This window comes from Gymnoscopelus microlampas (assembly GCF_963454915.1).
Source record: "Gymnoscopelus microlampas genome assembly, chromosome: 9".
NCBI classification, from domain to species: domain Eukaryota; kingdom Metazoa; phylum Chordata; class Actinopteri; order Myctophiformes; family Myctophidae; genus Gymnoscopelus; species Gymnoscopelus microlampas.
The window spans coordinates 50,099,727-50,123,491 of record NC_139946.1 but is presented as its reverse complement, the minus strand read 5'-3'; the positions used below and the strand labels follow the sequence as shown (position 1 = coordinate 50,123,491).

General features: G+C 41.5%; 2 protein-coding genes across 3 annotated transcripts in view; one reads left to right on the top strand and one right to left on the bottom strand.

Moving 5' to 3' along the window:
* The window catches only part of nrd1b (nardilysin b (N-arginine dibasic convertase)), a 43,895-nt gene extending 20,696 nt beyond the window's left edge, over positions 1-23,199 (bottom strand). Inside the window, exons 1-20 of one of the 2 annotated variants that reach the window (XM_084067646.1) lie at positions 23,133-23,199; positions 21,729-21,829; positions 18,863-19,080; positions 14,279-14,492; positions 12,383-12,464; positions 11,480-11,633; positions 11,074-11,147; positions 10,281-10,376; positions 8,495-8,617; positions 7,884-7,941; positions 7,013-7,086; positions 5,683-5,752; positions 5,130-5,207; positions 4,695-4,815; positions 4,518-4,576; positions 4,363-4,417; positions 3,307-3,411; positions 2,260-2,383; positions 1,237-1,323; positions 367-486 (exon numbers count right to left, since the gene is read on the bottom strand). In XM_084067646.1, the coding sequence (XP_083923772.1) occupies positions 367-486; positions 1,237-1,323; positions 2,260-2,383; positions 3,307-3,411; positions 4,363-4,417; positions 4,518-4,576; positions 4,695-4,815; positions 5,130-5,207; positions 5,683-5,752; positions 7,013-7,086; positions 7,884-7,941; positions 8,495-8,617; positions 10,281-10,376; positions 11,074-11,147; positions 11,480-11,633; positions 12,383-12,464; positions 14,279-14,492; positions 18,863-19,077 (1,909 nt within the window). In that variant the 5' untranslated portion in view covers positions 19,078-19,080; positions 21,729-21,829; positions 23,133-23,199. The remainder of the gene's footprint in view (positions 1-366; positions 487-1,236; positions 1,324-2,259; positions 2,384-3,306; positions 3,412-4,362; positions 4,418-4,517; positions 4,577-4,694; positions 4,816-5,129; positions 5,208-5,682; positions 5,753-7,012; positions 7,087-7,883; positions 7,942-8,494; positions 8,618-10,280; positions 10,377-11,073; positions 11,148-11,479; positions 11,634-12,382; positions 12,465-14,278; positions 14,493-18,862; positions 19,081-21,728; positions 21,830-23,132) is intronic. The other variant, XM_084067645.1, reaches the window with a different exon arrangement.
* Positions 1-23,765, top strand: part of LOC311052606 (ribonuclease inhibitor-like) — a 436,715-nt gene that overhangs the window by 239,111 nt on the left and 173,839 nt on the right. The gene's annotated exons all lie outside the window — the stretch shown is intronic.

Below are 23,765 nucleotides of genomic sequence, written 5' to 3'. Positions count from 1 at the left end.
GCCAAAATTTTGGCTACAATCTATCTACAATCTACAAAAAAATCAATCATCATTTTACTCAATGGCTACATGCTTAAAATAGGGAAGCCAGGTTGAAAGCAAGTTGGATGAAAGCAAGTTCTGATTTTGCGCAACATGTTTTAAATGTTGGACTACCTCCAGAGAGACGAGGTTAAAAAGTCCTTATATCTTCATCACACAAAACGTATATTTAGCTTTCTTTTAGCTGACATGCTTATCTCATACCCAGGATCTGAGTGTGTGTGTGTGTGTGTGTGTGTGTGTGTGTGTGTGTGTGTGTGTGCGTGCGTGCGTGTCTGCACATGCGTGCGTGTGTGTAATGCGTGCAAGTGTGTAATGACGTACCTTTAGGGATCTTGAACTTGTTGTCTTTCTTGTACCACAGACATCCTCGGTCGTTGTTGACGATCCTGACAGGAACCTCAGTGTCTGGACAGTCTGAAGGCTTCAGGGTGAAATCCGTGGCTGTAGAATCACAGAGAAAACACTGACTGACTGGTCTGTATGGGAGGATGTCAATGGTTTCCATGTACCTATGTTCCCACAAAACTATAATGTTATAATCAAAAAGAAAATCCACTGTACTCTTCATGAAGTTAGCTTTAAAATCAGGCTAGTTCATAATAGAACAGTTAAAATATTAGGGTTAGGGACATATATATTATTTTTAAAATAATATCTTCACTGTTCTCTTTGCACTCTATGTAAATGATCCTTTACCCAGTTGTTTGTTGACTAGACTAGATCATGACATTTATTCTGATCTGACACTTTGTAAGTTACTCTGGATAAGAGCGTCTGATAAATGTCTAAATTACTATCGTCTCTGTCGGGTGGAAACCTCATACTGTATGTCCAGCAAAAGTAGCAGATCTACAAGCTCGAGCCATTTCGAGCTTGTAGATCTGCTACTTTTGAGTGACGCTGTAGAATCATCAAGTAGGACATCCATTTACGAAAAAACACAAAAAGTAAAAATATTGAGATGGGAGGTTTCTGCCCAACAGCAACAATATGTTTTATCTTAAATCTTGCAGATCACTACAGCCACCACGGTTTCCTACCGTAATTGCAGCTTGCGGATACTTTTTTTATATCCACACGTTTTGAGGAGACGCGCACAAAGGACACACTGAACAAACACAGGATACATACGGCAGCCAGTGGATGCGTTAAGGTGCTTAAGGTTAAGTATGATTGAGTCTTTCTTTATACCTATAAACTTGTTCTCTGCCGGCAGGTGAAGTCCAGGGTTCACATCAAAGTCTTGTCTCCAGCGCTGCATCCACTCCTCTGAGATATCTGACACACACACACACACACACACACACACACACACACACACACACACACACACACACACACACACACACACACACACACACACACACACACACACACACACACACACACAGAGAGAGTTACCTAACAAATAGATTCTAATATCGAAACTCCTTCCGCCTCATCTCATCTCTCATCTCAGGGGCGGCCATAGCTGAATGGTAGCCAAATCCAGCCTAAATCAGATTTTTTGCCATATCCAGATTGGAATCCGATTTGTTTTATGAAGTCTGAACAGAAACACGTTACATGTAATCCGATTTTTCCACCGTTTTGTAGCCTACTTGACTTCTACTTGAGTATTTGTCTCTTCTGTTGTTGTCACTTGTCTGTTATGTTGCGTTTCTTGAACGTAAAGCAAGCAACTAGTGCCTACATCATGACGTGAACCAAAGCAGATAGGTCGTGCAGGAATCAGACTCAACTCTGGGTTGACATTATTTAAATCAGTCTGAACACACAGATCCGATCTGATCACTTACACATAACAGAGTGAAGAGAAATAAATCGGATTTGACTACAGTCTAAACAGGGCCTTAACCCTCATCTGGTCCCATCTTCACCCAGCACTCAGCTGGGTGAAGCTGAAAACGGAAGTTCCCCAGTGGGATACGATAGGTATCCAAAAAAATGATCTTGTTCTTTAAATTTCCTCAATTTAAGACCCACACGTTGACTGGCCCTCAACATGGAGTCCAAGGACCCCCAGGGGTCCCCCGGCTAAACGATTAATAGTAAGGAAAGAAATGGACCCTTGTAGGTCTATTTGGTGATAGATACTCTCAGATTTAAATGAACGCTGAGGATTTTACAGTGTACATTGGGGTCCCAGAGATGTGTCAAATGGGGGTCTGTGGCCTAATGCATATCAAACTAGTGTTGGTCAGCTCCCAGTACCTTCCATGCTGTAGCTGGTCCCAAACCAGCGCTCTCTGAGGGGACACTGGCCCTCGTGTTCTGGGGACAACAGCAACAGATTGGCCCTTTGTGGAGTCAGCAGGGCCACAGCCTCTGAGATCACCTACAGAGGACACACGCACATTAAGTAGTGACTAGATTCATACTGTCATTATGCACATTATGACACACACACACATATTTGAAGGGGGATGAATTTGGTTGTTTCTTTTCCAGTTCAGGTGAAAAACTATGCGATCTATGCTTGAACATTGGCACAACCATGGCAGTGGGGCACACCTATATCTAACACCCATTATTAGTTTGATTAGCTACAGCTGTGTTGCTTACTAGGCCTGCCATAAGACCTGGAACGCATCTGTGTCACTTTTTCATTTGAGCTAAAAAGCATTATTTTATACTTTGGCTATTCAAAAATAGCAGATCTACAAGCTCATAGCGCGGCACCGAGTGCCGCGCTATGAGCTTGTAGATCTGCTATTTTTTTTAAATCGTGAAAATGTGTGCAAATCTTTGAATATACATTATATATATATATTATATATATATTCTGGGGGGTCCCTGGAACAACATATTTTGAGATGGGGGTCGACGGCCAAATACAAATACATTTTGGGGGTCCTTGACATGAAAAAGTTTGAGCACCACACTGATATAGAATCAAACGTTTTTCAGAAAACTGTTGGGATTTAGAAGACATTTGTAGAATCGGCTTCATGTCTTAATGGGTTAATGTGCTGTAGTCTTTGTTTAGTTTCGTTTTTTTGGCATCTTCATGCTTTATTAGACAGTGCCAGTGAGTAGAGAGAATGGCAGGCGAGAGAAGGGAATGACATGCAGAAAAGAGCCTCGGGACGGACTCCAACCTGGGCCGGCTGCAGTGAGGACTCAGCCTTGATACGGTACACGCTCTACCAGCCCCAATCTGCTGTAGATTTTAACCTGAACTGGTAAACAAACTACAAGTGCTTTCACTCCCTTTCCTATGTTTTATAAGACACTCCCACTTGAGTGCAGTGGTGGTACCTGGGAGTTGTAGTCAAACATGAGCTGGTCTCCAGTCAGGTAGTCCTCTTTAGGAAACAGCTGCATGTTTTCACAGATGTTCTCCACATACTCTATAGGGTCCGTCTGCGGTTACACAACAGTCCATACAGTTAATAATACACACAACCATGGACACACACAGTTACACATACAAGACACACTGATATCTGGCAGTATAGACAAAACTGTCCTCTACAGGGGCTCAACATATGGTTAATAATAGTCATATTATACCTGTGTATATATAGTTGTTGTTGGGCTGAAACCTTGTATCATATTCCAACTTTTTTTAAATGTTTCACTTATAATGATCAGTCCAAAATAAAGGTTAAGTGTGTCTGTGGGTTTTTAATACTAAATCAACTAAATCTAATCAATGAAAAGTATTAACATTAGCTTGAGAGTGAGACTAAATAATAACTATATTAGATCCATTGGAAGACAGGTTATTTTTCTCCATTTCCTGAAAAGTAAAATGTCGTAGTGCTATTTTTAGAAGTGGGGGAGCACTGTTGTGGCCTGATATGACAATACTAAAATATCTTGTTCTTCATTATAGTCTATATGCCATCATTCCTGCTGATTTGCAACTGTGAGAAATAACCATTTATGGACCCGTCCACCAAACAAAACTGTCTATTTGTGTTCTCCTGTTATTATGTACAATATAAAGGGAACACATGACCTGTACTCAAGAGGCTTGCATTGCATGTGGCAGTCTCCAGGAGCTCCTGAATTAAATGTATTGATTCATTCCACTATACCCTTTGTGGGAATTATTTTGTACGAGTCATACCGAAGTAAGGTATACTTATAATTCCTGCCACTATGGCACCTAAGCTGGGGAATTGCAGTCGATATTCTGAGGTGCCCGCCTCCATACGGGCTCAGTGACAATACTGTAGCACTTCAGTGTCACCGTGGCAAGAGAGCTACCCAGAGTGCTATACTATGTTCAGAGTGCTGGGTGGTTCAGTGGTGGTCCAACCAGCCATACATACAGAGTACTAGGTGGAATGATGGTTTGTGAAGTACCTGTTCCTGGTAGTGGAACTCATTAGCTTCAATCTTCTGAATCTCCTCATAGATCCTAAACAAACAGAAAGGACTTAGTCAGTGTGTGTGTGTGTGTGTGTGTGTGTGTGTGTGTGTGTGTGTGTGTGTGTGTGTGTGTGTGTGTGCGTGCTCACCTCTGCTGAGGTCCCATGGTTTGAAGCATCTTTAGATACTGAAACACTAAATGAATCACCTGAAAGGGGGAGAATGGTCAAAAGGTCAATAAGTATGTATGGTTTTATGCTTAAAGTGAAGCTTGTTGAGTTTGTGTGTGAATAAAAGTTGAGGCGAGGGTGTGCGCGTGCGTGTACCTCATAGAAGTTTTGATAACCCTCATTGGTGAGTGTGATGCTGATGGAAAAGATGGAGTAGGTGGCGTTCTGGTCAAAACCTGTCTCACTGTTCCCTCCAAACAGAGCCAGAGCCCAACACCTACACACACACACACACACAAATAAATACTTGACTAAAGGCCTATGCACACCTTAAAACTGGTAGCGCCAGGTGCATAGGATAATAGGAAAATCCACATATAAAAAAAGAGCAATCCCCGCACACTGTGTGGAACTTGCAAAAATATTCTACTGTCAAACAATGTTTAGTTTCTTAGGCCTTCACCTGAAGACATACAAACCTAAATGTTGTTTGACAGGTTCCACACAGTGTGCAGGATCACTCTGTTTTTATATTAGCTAATTTAGAAATATTTTTATATTTTATATTTTGTCTGTCTGTCTGTCACTCACTTCTTCCTGAGCAGTGATAGGATGCTTCCAGTGCCCTCGTGGCCAATCAGCCAGGAGGTGTAGTGCAGTGGTTTAACCCTGAGAACCATACGACAGTTACACTTAATACACACACAGTAACACAAAACCAACCATAAACATGCACACACGCACACACGCGCGCGCACACACACATACACACACCAATGATGGCAGATTAGTTTAGTAGGATTTTGTATGGAATTGCACAAATTAGCAACATAAATATTTACTGATGTTTCATCAAAACCACATGGAACAGTTTTAGCGTCAAAACAGAAGCTGCTGTGGGCTTTTGCAGCCCATCATATAGTCTCATGTAGTCTTACACAGCCAGATGATCAGAGATCTCTGCTTACTGATAGGTCTGGATATAATAATAACTATAATTCAATGAATTGGCTAAAACTGGGAGGAAACTATTTGGAAATAATAAATAAAAAATGACAGCATCATAGAACCAATGGTAACGTGCACACTCACACAGCAGTAACGTGCACGCACACACACACACAGAAGTAGCGTGCACACTCACCTGTAGTGTTTTCCCTGAGGGGGAACGGCCCAGGTGATGGTCAGTGCATGAACCTTCCTCACAGGGACCACTGGAACACGCACGCGCGCGCGCACACACACACACACACACACACACACACACACACACACACACACACACACACACACACACACACATATATATTTGATTAACTACATTTACAAGGGGTGAGCATTTCAAGTAATTTACATATTCAAGTAATCACATTCAACTGTTATAGAGTACTTGCAAAAAAGCTGAAATCCAAAATGACCACCCAAGTGAAAATGAGGCGATGCAAGGTTGTCTGAAATCTGTCTCGCTGTTTTCAGCTTGTGCTTTATGTGCAAATTGTTAATCATTCATCCATTTGTTCTATAATAGACAAGTCCAATGTTACAGAACATGCACTGCACGTTCATTTATTATATAAAATACTTCCACACACACTTATAGTTGGTCGTCATTCTGCCTGTAAGGTTAGACCAAGTGATTAAAATGTATAATAACGTTTTCTGCCACTGCACAGTTCTATACAGGGTCCCCACACATTTTTAGCAATGAATTTCCAAAACTTTTCCAAAACTTTTCCAGAATATTTAGCCCAATTTCCAGGCCTATATAACAATCATTCAGCGCAATAATGTGTCTCTTACTCCTATGTACAATGCCCAAAGATAGGCAGTGTAGCAAAATAAATAAATAAAAAACAATAAAAAGTGTTTGGCGGTGGGGCACAGCCGCGAAACCTCGCTCAAATAGAGCCTGCGAGCAAAAATAGGAGGGGTGGACGACGTCGTTGCACGGTTCGTTGTCGCTTGCGGTAGGTCAGGACGGTCTCATTCAAAAACATGTATTTTAATGAGATTTCATCGCCCGCTCGTGTCGCGTCACGTCGCATCGCTGGCAGTGCGGATGGGGTGTTACACAGCCTGTTTTTTTTTGTATTAAAAAAAATCAATAGCCAAAAACAATGCATAGCCAAATATTTTTCCAGGACTCTTGATAAATTCCAGGACCTTTGATGAAGTTTGATCAATTCCAAACCTTTTCCAGTACTGGATTATTTATTTTTTTATTTCAAAATATTTCCAGGAATTTCATGACCGTGGGGACCCTGTCTATAATTTCTGGATTATAGAACTGGATCTTTGCAGATATCCATATAGCAGTTACATCATATACACAGAGAATCATCTAGTACATGTCAGAGCTTCTGCATGTGTTGGTTTTTAATTGTTCTCCAACAAATCTGCGATTTTCGGCACATGACACCAGCACATAACTAAGTTTGAATCATGTTTCAAACCTGTACAAGACAATAACTGACCTCGGTACAGTTTGTTGAAGGCTGGAGTTTCAAACGGTTGTTGTAGCTGATGAAAGTCTGGACGTGGTTCACCGCTGGAAACAACACACATACACACAAGAATACTGAAGGCCTATGGTTCTGTTAGCATTAGACTAGCCAAGCCGAGGTTTAGCTCCATGTATGTAGTACGTACCCCTAAACTGCTTCTGGTTGTCACTATGAGCAGCCCGTCAGTCCACATTTGCATGTCTCTATGTGCGCGCGCGCGTGCGTGTGCATTATATCTCTGTGTGTGTTTGTGTAATAGAAAAAAGATTTTCCCCACAGAAATGTAATAAAACAATTTAGTCAGCCACTCTTCTGTATGTTCGTCACTGTACAGTATATTTGCACACAGGTGAAATTTGTCCTCAGCATTTTTAACTATTCCTATTTGTTTGTTTAGGATCCCCGTGCTATGAGGTCACCCGGGGAACAGTTAGGGGTGAAGTGACTTGCTCAGGGATACTTTGACACATAGACTGGGCGGAGTGGGGGTCGAACCGAGGACCTTCTGATTCCAAGACAGCCTCTCTACCATAACATGCCGTTTAACTATGGCCGCCCATATATGTATGCAGTCTATATATCATCTCTGTCAGGTGGAAACCTCAGATGTCCAAAACTGTTAATTTACAGGATTCAAATTCAAAAATAGCAAAAGTAGCAGATCGCACGCTCAAAACGCGTCGCTTCGTGCCGTGTTTCGGACTTATAGATCTGCTACTTTTGAGTGACGCTGTAGTATGATGACAGTGTGACTCTACATATAACTGTTAGCTCACGGAGATGGGGACATATATTTATTATTATCATTTTGTGTGTGTGTGCGTGCATCTTATAAGCTTACTTGTTGGGAACTTTAATGAAGATTTCTCTGACCCATTTCTCCAGGGTGTCCAGAGTCTCTGGAGGAGAAAACAAACACACAGCATGACTCATCACACCTCCACGCTGCTGGGAGGTATCCAACACAGCCTCAGGTTTTCAGGTCATTAAAGTAGAACACACATAAATGAAGGGTCAGGTTGTTAGGGTAGAGCAGGCGAACACTGATAAATAACCAAACATCCAACTCTCCTTTTTAGTTCTTTTTCCAGGCTTTTCTTGCATTTATTGATAGTTACAGAGTAGAGAGACAGGAAAAAGGGAGATATTCAGGGAGTGACATGCAGAAGGTCCCCCTGACCCAGGAATCGAACCGGGGACTCGCTGTGGCATCAGAGCCTATGTGATGTGTTACACGCCTTACTCACGTAGAGGTGCACCCGATTCTTTATATTAAAAGAATATTTTCATTTCATTTAATCTATCTAGCATTAAGTAAATTAAGTAAATGTGCCTGATTTAGCCGTAAGTCTAAATATTAATTTGCAGGTTGATAAAAGCAGGAAAACAAAAGAAAGAAAGAAAGATAATAGTCCCATATTTTCAACATAACATTCTTAATTGATCTTTGACCTTTGGACTGCACGGCCAGGGTCATGTAGTGGGCGGAGTAGTATCTCTTCCAGAAGTCACGGAGCCTCTGGTAGGTGTTGATGCCTTTCTCTCTGGGCTCGTGTTTTAATGTCTGGGCGTTACCTGGGAGGTGACATGACACACAGTGTGTTTAATATGTACTGTAGTATGACCTGTGAAAGCCTCATCTACAAAAACATCAAATACATTCAAATCATTGGCATGTCTTACTTTGCGTTCAGACTACAGTACTCTTCAAGTGGTGCTCAAGATAACAGGGAGAAAAAAAACTGTTTTCCTCCCTTTAGTGTTTTGGGATAGAGGTGAAGGGGAGTGGAAATGGTGAAACGACTTTCTCTAAAACTATGACTGTTTGATGCGTTTCATTGGGACGCTCAAAAAAGCTGACGCCGGCACAACTTTGATTTGTAGCCTATCACGAGAGATGGTACTCAAGTCGTTCTCCTCCTACCTGACCGGTCAGTTTCATTCTCATTACCCTGCATCCTCTTGAAAGAAGTCCCCCATCCCCATCTTGGACCTGTCATCTCTGCTCACAAGTTCTCCTACCACTCGAAGATGACACCCAACTGCACCTCTCCTTCCATCCCTTGTCACACAGGTTGAAGAGCGCACCGCTGCATGCCTGGCTGACATCTCACAGTGGATGTGTTCCCACCTCAAGAGCTTTGAGCTTCTCTTCTTCCCTGGGTCCTGCCCCCCTTGCCAGATCTTAAAAAGTCCTTCGACAACAACCTGGTGACTCGTGCTCAAACTGTCAAGAACCTGGGTGTTGTCCTTCAAGGCACACATTGCAGCGATCACTCATTCCTGCAAGGTTTAAACTATGCAACTATCCTCACCAAGGAGTCCTTCCAGCACCTTAACCAGGCCTCAGTCATCACCAGGGACCAGGCTCAACTATTGCAACTCCCACTCTGCTTGTCTCCCGGCATGCTCCCTCTAACTCCCTCCAACTGATCCAGAATGCTGCAGCATGCCTGGTCGTCAACCTCCCTAAATGCTCACGTCTCCCCCAGTTCTGTGCTCGCTTCACTGGCTCCTGGTTGCTGCTCAAATCCAATTCCTGCACACCTGGATTAGCAAACTGTCTTTCCCTCCTTTTCCTATGACAACCTAACCAACACTCCAAGTGATCTAGACTCTTCTCCCTCCTGGCTACCAGACTGTGCAATGACCTCTGACCTCCACGCTCCCCTCCCCGCTCCCCTCCCCAGTCAGGACTGCAGACTCACTCCCCATCTTCTGCCACAGTCTGAAACCTCACGTCTTCAAACTCTTCCTCACACCCTAGCACTCTCCGCTTCAGTCTCTGCCTCACCACCTAGCACTCACCTCTTCAGACTCCACCTTACCCGATAGCACTCACCCCCTAGCACTCCTTATTTCTTTATAACACTACTTGTTGTCTATATTCAGATAGATGCAAGTTATGCAGATGTACAGTATGTTGGCTACTTGTTCACAGTTCACACTAGCCCTAACCCTGTAGGTTATTATTCATAGTTATTTATAGACGTATGCTGTTTGCTTGTTCACAGAGATGCTAAGGATGTTATTAGACAGGTGCTAGATTTGATGTTCATCCCACTTAAGGTCCTTACACGACAGGAGCATTTATTTTATGCAATTAATTCACACTAATTTGAATTGTTGTATGTGTACATGAGTACATCCACACAAGAACGCAAATATTATGAGGCGATAAAACAAAAGGTTGATTTGTGTGTGTGTGTGTGTGTGTGTGTGTGTGTGTGTGTCTCACCCCAGCAGAACTTGCCCATGGGGTGTCCAGGCTTCGCTAGGCTCCCAAACAACATCTCCTTACGATGGGAGTCAGAGGGTCTCGCCAACTGGTACTCTGAAAGAGAGAGAGAGATAGAGAGAGAGAGTGAGAGAGAGAGAGAGGAAGGTGAACAGGTAGGAGGGGTTTAGAGAGAAGCTAGTCTCGCGTGGCCAGACTGTTGCCTCCCACAATTTTCAAATGTTTCCGGTCATACAGTCTGGGACACGGAAGTTCCTCTCCACTTTCGTCTTTACAGTCGCGCAAATTTATCCTAATATAAATCAAAATCATCTAAGCATATATAGCTTGATGCTAAGCAGAAATGGAAATTAATTAATACATTAAATGTAAAGATATTTTAAAATATATCTTCGTGAACGGAAGTGCCAGCTTCCTCTCTCGGATTTGTAGTTCCAGACTCTATATAGCATTTGGAGATTGTGGAATAGTTGTCTGACTCAAAACAGACTCAAATGAGTATGCAATACTGTCCAGCATGAAGCTAGAATAAGTTCTTCTGGCGTGCCAGAAACCCCCAGACCACTGCTCTTGAAAAGGAGCACTGGAGAAGAAGACAATGGCCTCTTATTATCAGGCTCTTACTCCAGTGTGGAAGGCCCCCATGAATAATACTTTCCAATACAGAGGCTTCCTCTATTTTGCAAAAAATAAAAAACTCATCTGTCATGTGAAACACAGACTACTTTTTAACAAGGAAACCACATTGGTGGGTGAAACGACCAATCAATGATGAGAAGGCTGTGGTACTGACCACTGTCCACGGCTTCCACCTCTCTGTCGATGGCGTCTTCTATCATCAGAGGACAAATGAAGAACTGGGCCCACCTACAGTAGCCACACACACACACACACACACACACACACACACACAAAGTTGAACATGTAAAACACTAACTATGAGACTTTTGCAAAAAAGCCCAGGTCTCCTGTCCACTAGCTTCAATGTTCCCCCAAATTGTACTAATTCTATTATTCTCGGCCTGTGGAAATCATTCTAAGCATTTTGAAGGAATGGCCGTGACCCACAAAGATGTCTGTAGTACAATCAGAATGGTAATATGTTTATCTGGAACTAAATAAAAACAAAACAAAAACGACGTCGACGAAATCTTTCATCATAGTTTTAGTCATCGAAATAAACACTGCGCTCCCCTCACCTGTCGAGTGCGTCGTGGAAATACTTCCTCTGGACGTCGAACTGGAAGATGGTTCTCTCACAGTCTGTGGAGGCGTTGTCACTCCCTCCATGCTTCTTCAGGAACGCATCGAAACCGTTCTCTGCTGGATACTTCTCACTGCCCATAAACACCACTGCAACAAAACACACACATCTCACTACACACTTCTCACTGCCCATAAACACCACTGCAACAAAACACACACATCTCACTACACACTTCTCACTGCCCATAAACACCACAGCAACCAAGATACACACACAGATATATTGTATCGGTGTATGTTGTCTGATATGTGCTAATATGACGTTCTTTTACAGCACATAATGCAGAAAATATAGTTGGGGTAAAAGGAAATTGTTCCATTTGTATTTTTCTAAAATGTTGCATTCATTTGTAGTTACTTATAATGATTCATTCTATTTTTCTGTTTCCACTCTCACCCAGGTCATCAGCTCTCCCTACAGCTACAATGGGACACGTTGCTGCTGGTCTATCAAAACCAGGTCCTCGCACCACATCAACACTTTATTCACAGTGACACTGAGACTGGCCCCACTGACAACCCCTGGAAACTACAGTATGTTTCCTACTCTAACTATCATATCAATGTTATTGTCTACAGTGCTTTGGTGATACTCTAATCTACATGGACATGACATTAAAGCCTTTTTGAAGGGAGAGACAGAGAGCAAGAGAGGGAGTGATAGAGAGAGATGCCTAATTTATGCTCTGCCGTACAACAGTATTGCAATGTTAGCAGACCTACAAGCTAACAACGCGTCGTAAATGCGACACTGTGACACTGTCCCGCAACACTGTGTATAACAACGTATAAATCAGGCTATAGTGTAAGAGAAGGGAGACGGAGAGAGGACTCACTGTGTTCCAGGAAGTGGGCGAGGCCGGGCAGGTCATCAGGGTCACTGAAGCTTCCAACGTCGATACACAGCGCTGCTGCAGACTGCACACACACACACACACACACACACACACACACACACAAACACACAATGTTCTCAACAACGGTCCTATTCATTTGTTTTCATAATGTACCCATGGGTACTGTGGTCCATGGCTGTATCTGAAATCACTCCCTCTACTCACAATTGAGTGATTACACCATGCTGTAGTGGTGTCCGTATGCATGGTGATCATTATTATACCCTGCCTATATATTATTGGACTCTTATCCCATAATGCATTGTGAAAGGTAGGGTGCAACCGATGTTTTGCAGATGCTTGTCTAATTATTAATGTTTTAAATGGGCTTGCACCACCTCCACTTGAAACAGTTCATAGAGATAAGGTAAAGTGGTGACAGAGCAACAAGGACAACAACCAGAGGGGACTGTGATGTACCATTCAGACGCAGTGTGTTTGGTGAAACAGTCTTCTCTGTTAGAGCCTCCCATCACTGGAATAGTCTCCCTACCGAAGTAAGAGAGACCCCCAACTATCTGACCTTCAAATTCAACCTTAAGAGATGGCTTAAAGCAAACCAAACATGTAATCATGGGTAATTATCAGCTCTATTTGTCACTGGTGTCATTTCTCATATGTTACTGTAATTGTTATGTCTCCTGTACCATGTTTACTTGTCTTTTTTTGTATGGATAACCATATCAGCACTTGAAAATTACTCACGGATGAAAATTAGCTTTTGGCTAACTGTTTGACATGCTGATTAATGTGCATTGTCACTGGTAAATAAATTAATACATATATAAGACGGTCACTTGAGAGACTAATACATGTACTCTCTCTATGTAGCCCATGAGCCAAACCGCTACATCATGAGTCTTCAACAGGGGGTCCGGGACCCTTAGGGGGTCCAAAGAGTTACTACAGTAAAGGGGAGCCGCCAAATCTTTGTGTGATAGGAAATGTCTTTAGATTTTTTACATTAACCACTTGAACCCTAACATCCCTATTCTGGGGGAAAATTTGCCCAAAATAGCAGATCTACAAGCTCACAACAGCTATTTTTGGCAAAGAAATTTGGTGTAGAGGGGGAAAAGAGCAGACCAAGTACAGAGCCAAAGGTCAAAAGCCAGTGTATTGTTGTTCAGCACCTATACATTTTCATTGGGATGTGGGTGCTTCCCTTTGGACTTTTTTCTAAAGGCCAGGTTTACCAAGTATTGAGGGCTTATAAGTGGTCAAATGTCTGAAAATACATGAACATGAATCCAACATATTAATAGAAAAGATAATGTGTAAACACAATTTTATACTGTATATAGCATTGGTTCTCAAAGTGGGGTCCGGGGACCCCCAGGGGTCCTTGAGGGAGTTCCAGGGGGTCCCCAGCTAAATGATGGATAGGAACCAAATGGACCCATATGGGTCTGTAACTCTGAGAGTTACAGCCCTAACGGGTCCATTTGGTTCCATTTGTACACTCTCAGAGTTACATTAACATTAATTTTACAAAATAAATTGGGGTCCCAGAGATATAAATGCCATTAAATGGGTGTCCGTAGCCTAATAATGCATGTCAAACTGGGGGTTCTTCACTGCTAGAGCCGTAAAAATCTTCTCTTATGGGGGTCCTTTGGCGTATCTTTTCAAATGGGGGTCCGCGGGCTAATAAGTAACAATTTGGGGGTCCTTGACATGAAAAAGTTTGAGAACCACTGGTATATAGTGTAGTGGGGGTCCCTGCTTCATCTCTCTTCTTAGCTAAGGGGTTCTTGGCCTGAAAAACCTTGAAGACCCCTGCGCTACATGGTTGATCTAGTGATCATAATGCATACACCTGATAATGTAACCAACCTGTTTCTCAGAGCTTCCTCTGGTCTTCTCCTCTTCCTCGCTCTCCTCCTCTTCCTCGCTGTGTCCTTCCTCTTCCTCTCTAGGCCCCGCCTCTTCCTGTTCCCTTCCTGCTTCCTTCTCTGTCTCCTCCTCCTCTCTCCTTCGTTCTTTTGCGTCCGCGTCGGTGAAGTCGGAGATGAGGAGCGCTCTGAGGCCGTTGGGCAGCTCGATGTATCTGCACACGCACGCGCACACGCACACACACACACACACACACACACACACACACACACAATGGTATTTAGCAAATTACAAATGTTCATGTTGTTATGTTAACTCTTTCGGTGCCAGAGTATTTTCATAAAGTACTCCCCCAGTGCCAGCAATTTTCGTTTTTTTGTTGTTGTTATTTTGTCATTTAATTTTCAAATAGCTTGTCTATATGCAGTTTTAAACTCATACGACAGTTCTACCAGTGGAGAGCAGCAAATCGAGACATTGATGACCTCGTTGACTCGCTCGCCCCCTCCCAAACAGGCTCACGTCACATCCGGTCATAAACGGATGTGACGTTCTCAACAATTTCTGATCGGGTTAAAATACAATGTTATACACGACTACGATGACTGATCGTCACCCAGACCAAAGAGAATAGACGTGGACCTCTCCGTTCGTTTTGTATACCGTGTGAAAAACCGTGACTTTCCCTATTCTGGCCGAAAATGACCGCGGGAAAAAAATGAGAACCGGAAACGGAATCTGCGTCATGAAACCGGAACCCAATGAGTCTGAAGGAGTCAGGAAGTGAAAGTGATCATGAAAAATAAACAGAATAGCACGACCACAGTAAAAAGTAAAAACTCGGCATTTCTCGTTCTGGCAGCTAGGGTACTCGGGGAAAACTCGGGATATCTCGGGGCGTGGCACTGAGAGAGTTAATACAATATAACTAATACATCTGTATGGTACCATATGTTAATACAATATAATTTATAACTAGTACAGGTAGAGTATGTTAATACAATATAACTAGCACATGTGTAGTGGTTGGAGGTGTTCTCTTTACTCTTGTATTGAGACATTTAGGACACCTCCTGGTTGGGAATAAAGTTATTTGAAGCAAACCGGTGGACACTAGATGTACGATAGACCGGATATCATTGTAGTTACCTCTCTCGGTCATGAGAGGGAGACAATGACCATAAAAACCTATTCTGCCTCTAAAATGTGTTTCTTAGTGCACTGAAGGTGAACATAAACCTAACCGCTCCTGATGAGCGGGTAGAACTGAAGTGGGTTCAGTCTTAGCAAGTGTGTAGTTGTAGAATTCCCTCAATACTTAAGTCAATACTTATTTGACTTCCTACAGTAGTTCCAGGTCATTGACTGTGTTTTGATCTGCCATTAAGATCATTTCACTGATCTGTAATTTAACTTTACATGGATGGAATAATGACATCACTGGGAGGACCAATCCTAACTCTGCTTAACAACGTAACCCCTATAAACTGTACTTTGTTCTGCGAGAAATAGTGAAAATATTTTGTCATTTTTTAATTTATGTTTTTAGTTTATGTTTTGAAATCTGCTGAACATTTTTACCTATAATGTCCAAAATAATTGTATACCTGTCCAAAATAATTGTAAAATGTATTAGCATGAGGGAGGAAATGGCCTGAGAGATCATCTGCTCAATTTATTCTGAAGTAATGTAACGCATGTATTTCCCAGTTAGAACTTATGCAGGGCATGTTTTAAAAGGAATAGTATGTCTGGTGGAGTGTTTTTCCATGCTTGTTTCAACATGACTGACAGTGAATGATATTAGAAGATCTACTAAAAACGTGTTTCTCAAAATGGGGGTGATTTGATTTGATTTTGGTATAAGAAAAACAAGTTAGTAATCACAATATAACTTAAACCCAGGATAAACACATACAAGTGTAATGAAACACTTGTTTCCAATGTGGTCCAGCAACATAAATAAAAATGAATAGTCCAATAAATTCCATTATAACACCAATACATTCCATAGCACACATCACATGAACTCACAGAATACAAAACCACTGAAAACAGCCTAAACTTTATCAGTGCTTGTACCCCTAGCCTAGGGGTACGTGTAAGTACTACAGTTGGAACGTGAGAGAAAGTGGAAAAGGAAGAATTTATTTGATGTTATGTTTACATTGAAAAACAGTGTACGAACATGATGTAAATGTGTAAAGAGTTCAACCAAATTGAATCAAAACCCTGACTAGCACAACTGTTATTGAATAGAAAGCAATACTTAATTACACATTATTTGAACAGATTGACATCTAAACTGGACTTACTGAAAAATATCCACTGTTCCACCCCAAGTTAAATATTGTATTCAGATAATTAGAATCTGAAATATGGGAATGGGGTTTTTGAAGCCAAAAAGGTTTCAGAATCACTGTACCAACGTATAAACTGCATGACTTGTTGAAGACAGAAACAATCTGCTAATGAATAGAAGTCAAAAGTATGTGGCATGATCCTTTAACCACTTAAAACTATATTATACTAAGTTTACCGGGGTCCCCCAGAGGTTTATACTGGGACTGGGTCCACTCCTTTTCCCTCTACACCTAGTCTCCTTCCGGAAAATAACTGATCTACAACCTCACAACGCATTGTTAGCGACACCGTTGTATGACGAAGGGATTAAGTGTTAAATCAGACAAATATTTTGAGTCGATTATAAAAAAAAGTCATTCGAATTTGTTTGCGTCGATTTGAGTTGCAAATCAAAAGATAGTTGCAGCCCTACCTATGAGCAAAACATTTAGAGAAGACATGGACAATCTGCTAATGGTGGGATGTCAAACGTAGACTGGTCTGAATCCAGCGCAGCGATAGTTCAGGTAGGCACGGAAGGCAAGATCTGCCTTCCGGGATCGTTGAAAATGTGTTCAAATCTTTGATTATATACTTTTTTGACTCCAATCTGTGCTTCTGGGGGTCCCTGGAACAACATATGTTGAGATGGGGGTCCACGGCCAAATACATTTTGAGTGGTCCTTGACATGGAAAAGTTAGAGCAACACTGATATAACAACATACTGTTAGGATTTAGAAACATTTTAGATAATGTATTTGGCCACTGACTACCATCTCAAAATGTTTTGTTCCAGGGACCCCGCCCCCCCCCCTAAATCTTGCATATTTGTGCAAGATTTGCACAAATGTTCACATTTTTTTCAAAAATAGCAGCTCTACAAGCTCATAGCGCGGCACTCAGTGCTGCGCTATGAGCTTGTAGATCTGCTATTTTTGATTAGCCAAAGAAATGACACAGATGTGTTCCCGGATTGAATAGATTAATACATACATACACCCAGTGGTGTTCTACCGGCGTGTTACACTGTACACCGTATACAGTGCAGATCTTTTGGGAAAAAAGCTTATACCGTACTACTAACCATTTCATCCATTGAAAACGAGCTAGCGTATCGCGCATGTCGTGCAGGGAATAATTATCGTATACCCTCCGCAAAAAACATAGAACACACCACTGCATACACCCACAACAGTCAGTCGGTCTCCACGTTTAACCTCACTCATCTCCCATCATTCTCATTTGCTAACAAGCTAACTCACACAGACACCGTCCTTCATTCCCACAGGCCAGTTTAGGCGGTATTTTTAAGCAGTCCAACATCATTCACTGTTCATTCTACATGCTCAGCATTGTCACAGCTACGTTCTGCAGCCTGTCAACGTTCAAACTGATATGTGTGTATCTAACTTATGCCTTTGAAAGGCTCAATGTTATATTCATGTAATAAATCAGTTTTTGGGCTCAGCTTTTGACGGGGGGGGTGTGTGAATGTGATCTCAGATTGTGTCATGCTTGCACAGATAATCTATAGTATCACAGGAGCAGAGTCACACCGCCAAACTGAATGCAATATCATAGCAATAAATGGTTTATGGTTCATCCTGAGCTTAAAGGAGAATTCCGGACTAGCCTTTTTCTTACCTTTATATGGTGTCATTATATCAGGATGAGTGGGAAAGTACGACTTTTATAGTTTTTGTGATATCTGATGTTCATAATGACAGAAACCTCGCCACAGTGTTTTTGTCCCAAATAGGCCGCCTTAGTGTTTACAAGCAGACTTTGATGAAATCACGGGTGAAATCTCGTCGAGACATCCGGAGGAACGCATCTAACACAAACACTGTGGAGGGTTTTCTGTCAATATGAACGTCAGATATCACACAAAAAAAAAGCACACAGACCGTCCGCTCACGTTTTTAGCTGCGGTGGACTCGGGATGGAGTTATGAAAATGTTCTACTGTACCACTCGTCCTAGGATATAATATCATATAAAGGTAAGAAAAGGCTAGTCCAGAATTCTCCAGTAAGTGTCTAACTGAACTGGTATGAAGTCAAACGTAGACCTGGTATGACCCTTTAAAAGCACTCTGCTGACCTCAGCCACACACACATCAGCATCACGTGTAATCAGGGCATCGTTGGAAAAGAGAGCTTGCTCTCTCAACTGGTCTTCCCTGAATAAATAAATAAAAAAACAAAACCATGTGACATAAACGCTAGTAACTAGTCTCACCTGTAATTCTTGGGGTCACTGGGTGACTTGATCATTTGTGGGTCACCCGGGTCCTGCTGCGAGACCCTCTCTGGCCCCCCGTCCTCCCCCGGTGCCAGCTCCGGACCCCTGGGCTCGGCTGGAGGTGGCGGCGGAGGCGGCTCCCCTTGGTCCGGTGCAGCCACCTGCCCCGTGGATCCTCCGGACAAACTCAACGACTTACTGGTCTGAGGCATATCCTGTACAGGGAAACAATAATGAAACAGCTGGAACCGTCAGCCCCATGAGGAGAACACATTTGAGGCTCTGTGCACAGCAGCCATATATATATATATATAGGAAAGACATTGGGCCTCTTCCTTACTTCCTTCACAGGTGTTACCAATGATACAAATGAAGGCTCTGTTCCATTATGGTCAAACAGAGTCAGGGTGCTGATATTGTGCATGTTGGCTCACTGGAAACACTCTGCTTCACCAGTGGGTCTCAAAGTGTGGTCCAGGGACCCTCATGGTTCCTTGCGAGGGTTCCAAATGGTCCCTTACGGGCGTGTAACTCTGAGAGTGTACAAATGGAACCAAATGGACCCCGTCCTTGAAATTAAAACGTTTGAGAACCACTGTTGAAGTAAGAAAGAGGCCCAATTTCTTTCCTATATGGCTGCTGTGCATAGAACATATTGTTATCTCGTATCTCCATATTTAAACTTTTTATGTTTTTATTTTTTCATAAAGGAATGAATGCCCTTAACGGAAAATAGAAGATTTTGCAGCATCGCGTTGCAACGCGTTGTGAGCTTGTGGATCTGCTATTTTTGTCACATTAGAAAAATAAAGTAAGTGTGAAAGAGCTTATAACTAAATAATAACTTGGATTCACTGGAATACAGGTGTTTTCCTATCCCATTTATTGAAAAGTAACTGTTTTGGACATGGTTTACAGTGATGATATGAATAAGCATTTATTTTAAAAGGATATTATGGATTGTTTTTAAGCACAAAGGCCTCTTCTCTGTTGTTAGTGTTCTATTGCTGTCTGCACCTGCTGCTGTTCATTTGCATAGTTGATTTACATAAGAGGTATTATTATTATTCTCATGTGCATACCTGTTATGCTATATATTTTTGTATATGTATATTCTGTCTCCATTCTTCTCCCCTTTCTTACAAATGATGGAGCATGTACGAAAAACATATTTCACCCACTTCTTTACATCCAGTAAACCTGTGCTCATGTGACAATAAAGATGATTATGATTTTAAAACACAATGAAAACTCGAGCTCTTATCCATTATGGCAGTGGTTCTCAACCAGTGGTCCGGGGACCACCAGTGTTCCTTGAGGAGTTTCCAGGTGGTCCCCAGCTAAATGACGGAGAGTTGGTAACCAAATGAACCCTTATAGATCTTTAACAGTGTGTAACAGAGTGTAAAATGAAACCACTGTAACAAGAGTGTAAAATGAAACCAAATGGACCCTTACGGGTCCATTTGGTTTCATTTTACACTCTCAAGTTGAATTATTGTAAAACATCTGCATTACTTAATTTACAAGAAGTCTACACAATTAGAGAATGTAGAAGAATTGTTATTTTGACAAAATCGTATCCAATGATAACAAAATATTCTACGTTTTAGGTCTGAGGGTCTAAATCTCATCAAACGGTGGTCCGTGGCTCAAATGGCGAATAAATAATGGACTTTGATATGAAAAGGGTTGAAAACCACTGCATTATGGTATTTTACAACTTATCGATTGATTGATTGATTGATTGATTGATTGATTGATTGATTGCATACTTTATTAACAGGTTGCAAAAAAAAGCACAGAAAGTACAGTTCAATAAAAAAGGATGCTTAGAAGATTAAACCCAAGAAAGCACCATGGCTTGTTTCCATTGGAGTCCTGTGTATTCAATTCATAGAAATGGAGTAGTATAGTACAGTGGTTCTCAAACTTTTTCATGTCAAGGACCCCCAAGTTGACAAGTTGATTAGCCCACGGACCCCTGTTTGAAAAGATATGCCAAGGCGCCCCGTAAGAGGAGAGATTTTTACGGCTCAGTGATTTTCAACCATTTTAATTTCAAGGACCCCCAGTTTGACATGCATTAGGCTACGGACGGACCCCCATTTAATGGCATTTCTATCTCGTGGAGCCCAATTTATATCGTAAAATCTATGTTCATGTAACTCAGAGTGTGTACAAATGGAACCAGGGTCCATTTGGTTCCATTTGTACACACTCTGAGTTACAGACCTGTAAGGGTCCTGTAAAGCATTGGTTCTCAAAGTGGGGTCCGGGGACCCCCAGGGGTCCTTGAGGGAGTTCCAGGGGGTCCCTAGCTAATTGATATATTAGGCACCAAATGGACCCTTATGGGTGTGTAACTCTGAGAGTGTACAAATGGAACCAAATGGACCCTAACGGGTCCATTTGGTTCCATTTGTTAAATTGACATAGATGTTACAATATAAATTGGGGTCCAAGAGATAGAAATGCCATTAAATGGGGGTCAGTAGCCCTAATGCATGTCAAACTGGTGATCCTTGAAATTAAAATGGTTGAGAATCACTTCTAGAGCCGTAAAAAATCTTCTCTTATGGGGGTCCCTGGCATATCTTTTCAAATGGGGGTCCGCGGGCTAATAAGTGTCAATTTGGGGGTCCTTGACATGAAAAAGTTTGAGAACCACTGCTGTAAAGTATTGAACTGTACTTTCTGTGCTTTTTTTGCAATCTGTTAATAAAGTATGCAATCAAATCAATCAGTTGTAAAATACCATAATGGATAATGGATAAGATCTCGAGTTTTCATTGTGTTTTAAAATATATAGTAGATATACGTGATTAGAACAGAATATCTACCAGCTTCTTTTATCCTCAACCCACCTTGACTGGCTCAGGCAGAGTGAGGTTGGTGTGGCTTGGTGACAAAGTGCTGATCTTCAAGCTCTGTGTGGTCTGGTCGGCAAGCGACAGCTCTGTACTAGAAGAGTAGAAGATCAGACATCAGTTAGTTAAGTTACAGTGGTGGAAGAAGTACTTCATCTTTTTCTTACGTAAAAGTAGCAATACCACAATATAACAAATACTCTGTTACCAGTAAAAAGCCTGTGTTCAAAATGTTAGTACAAAAGTATGAAAATATACTTAACTACCAAAAGTAAAAGTACTTTAGAGCTTGTAGATCTGCTATTTTCAAATAGCCTAGGTATAAAATAGGGCTGAAGTGGTTAATGTATGTTTTATAATGTAATCATTTATATCTGCAAAGTAACCAGTAACTAAAGTTTTCAAATAATTGTAGTGGAGTAAAAGTACCATATTTGCCTCTGAGATGTAGTGGAGTTGTAGTATACAACCCTCGTAGACGTATTTATGATTCTGACGTTTTCAATCTACGAGAGTTGTAGGGTTAACGCCCCATGGAGACCTGGACTTTCAGCACTATGCCCCTCAGATACTCCTAACGTGTACAAAATTGAAAATAAAGGTGCTTACCCCAAAGTCCCAAATGTTAACTACTTCTACGGGGTAGTAGTTTAATGTAATAATCCATATATTCCAATAAAGAAGTGTTTTAATGCCGTCTGTGGCCGATTCTGTCGGAAGTTCCCAATGGGCGGTAGTGACGGGTAGTGAGGGGCGCATCCGGTGAAACCCCGAATTACACTAAATGTAAACAGGAAGTAAACGAGGGTGAAAAAATGGCGTTCGGCCACAGACGGCATTAAAACACTTATTTATTGAAAGATATGGATTATTACATTAAACGACTACCCCGTAGAAGTAGTTAACATTTGGGGCTTTGGGGTAAGCACCTTTATTTTCAATTTGTGCACGTTTGGAGTACTTTGCGGAAAGTCCAGGTCTCCATGGGGGGTGAACCCTACAACTCTCGTAGATCGTCAGAATCATAAATACGTCTACGAGGGTTGTATACTACAGCTATAGTGGAGTAGAAGTATTGAAAATGGGAAATACTCCAGTAAAGTAAAAATAAAATACCTCAAACTGTACTTTAGTACAGTACTAGCCCTGAAACATGACTGTCATACCATGGTTCATGGTGAACCATGGCTAGTACAGTACTTGAGTACATGTACTTAACTACTTTACACCACTGGTTAAGTAAAGCTCAATTAGCTTGAGGAGGCTATATTAGCGGCTAACAGGCTAATATCCACACAATAACACTCAATAACATCAATGGCCGCTTATTAAGACATTCTAATGAATGAAGGCTTATCAAAGATGTGTTTAATTAGACAATAAGATAATAAACTAACCTTTAATATGTAGAGAGAGAGATGAGAGAAGAGCTGCTTTATATACAACCTGAACCCGGTCAACCCTCAAGTCAATGTTGCCAGGTTTTGTGAGAGAAGTAAGCAATAACCAGGTCTATTAAAACAAGCCCAAAAGAGGCAATTTCAAAAAATATATTTTCAAAAAAAGAAATAAATAATTTAACATTTTCACAACACAAATCTTGTATGGGGTCCCTGGCACAAAATATTTTCAAATATGTTTTGCTTTGTGGGGTGATCAAGCCATGTTTTGTTGTTTTGTTGTTTTGTGTTTGTTTATTTATTATTCTCTTTCTATCTGCACATTTGTCCGTGTGTTGTCTTTGTTTGTTTGTTTTGAAAAAACTTGATTCAGGGTATAATAGTCTCCTCCTTGTTGGAGGAAGTTTGTAAAAAAATGTTGTATATTTTTACTTTTGATATTACTTGACTCTGCATATTCTTGTCTATTTCTCTGAATCTTGAAATAAACAAAACAGTGGAAAAAAAAACCAAAATATTTTCAGATGGGGGTCCACTCCACGGACAAAAACATATTAATCTGGGAGTCCTTGACATGAAATAAATTGAGAACCACTGGTTTAAACAACATGTAGGAAGCAAGCCCAAATG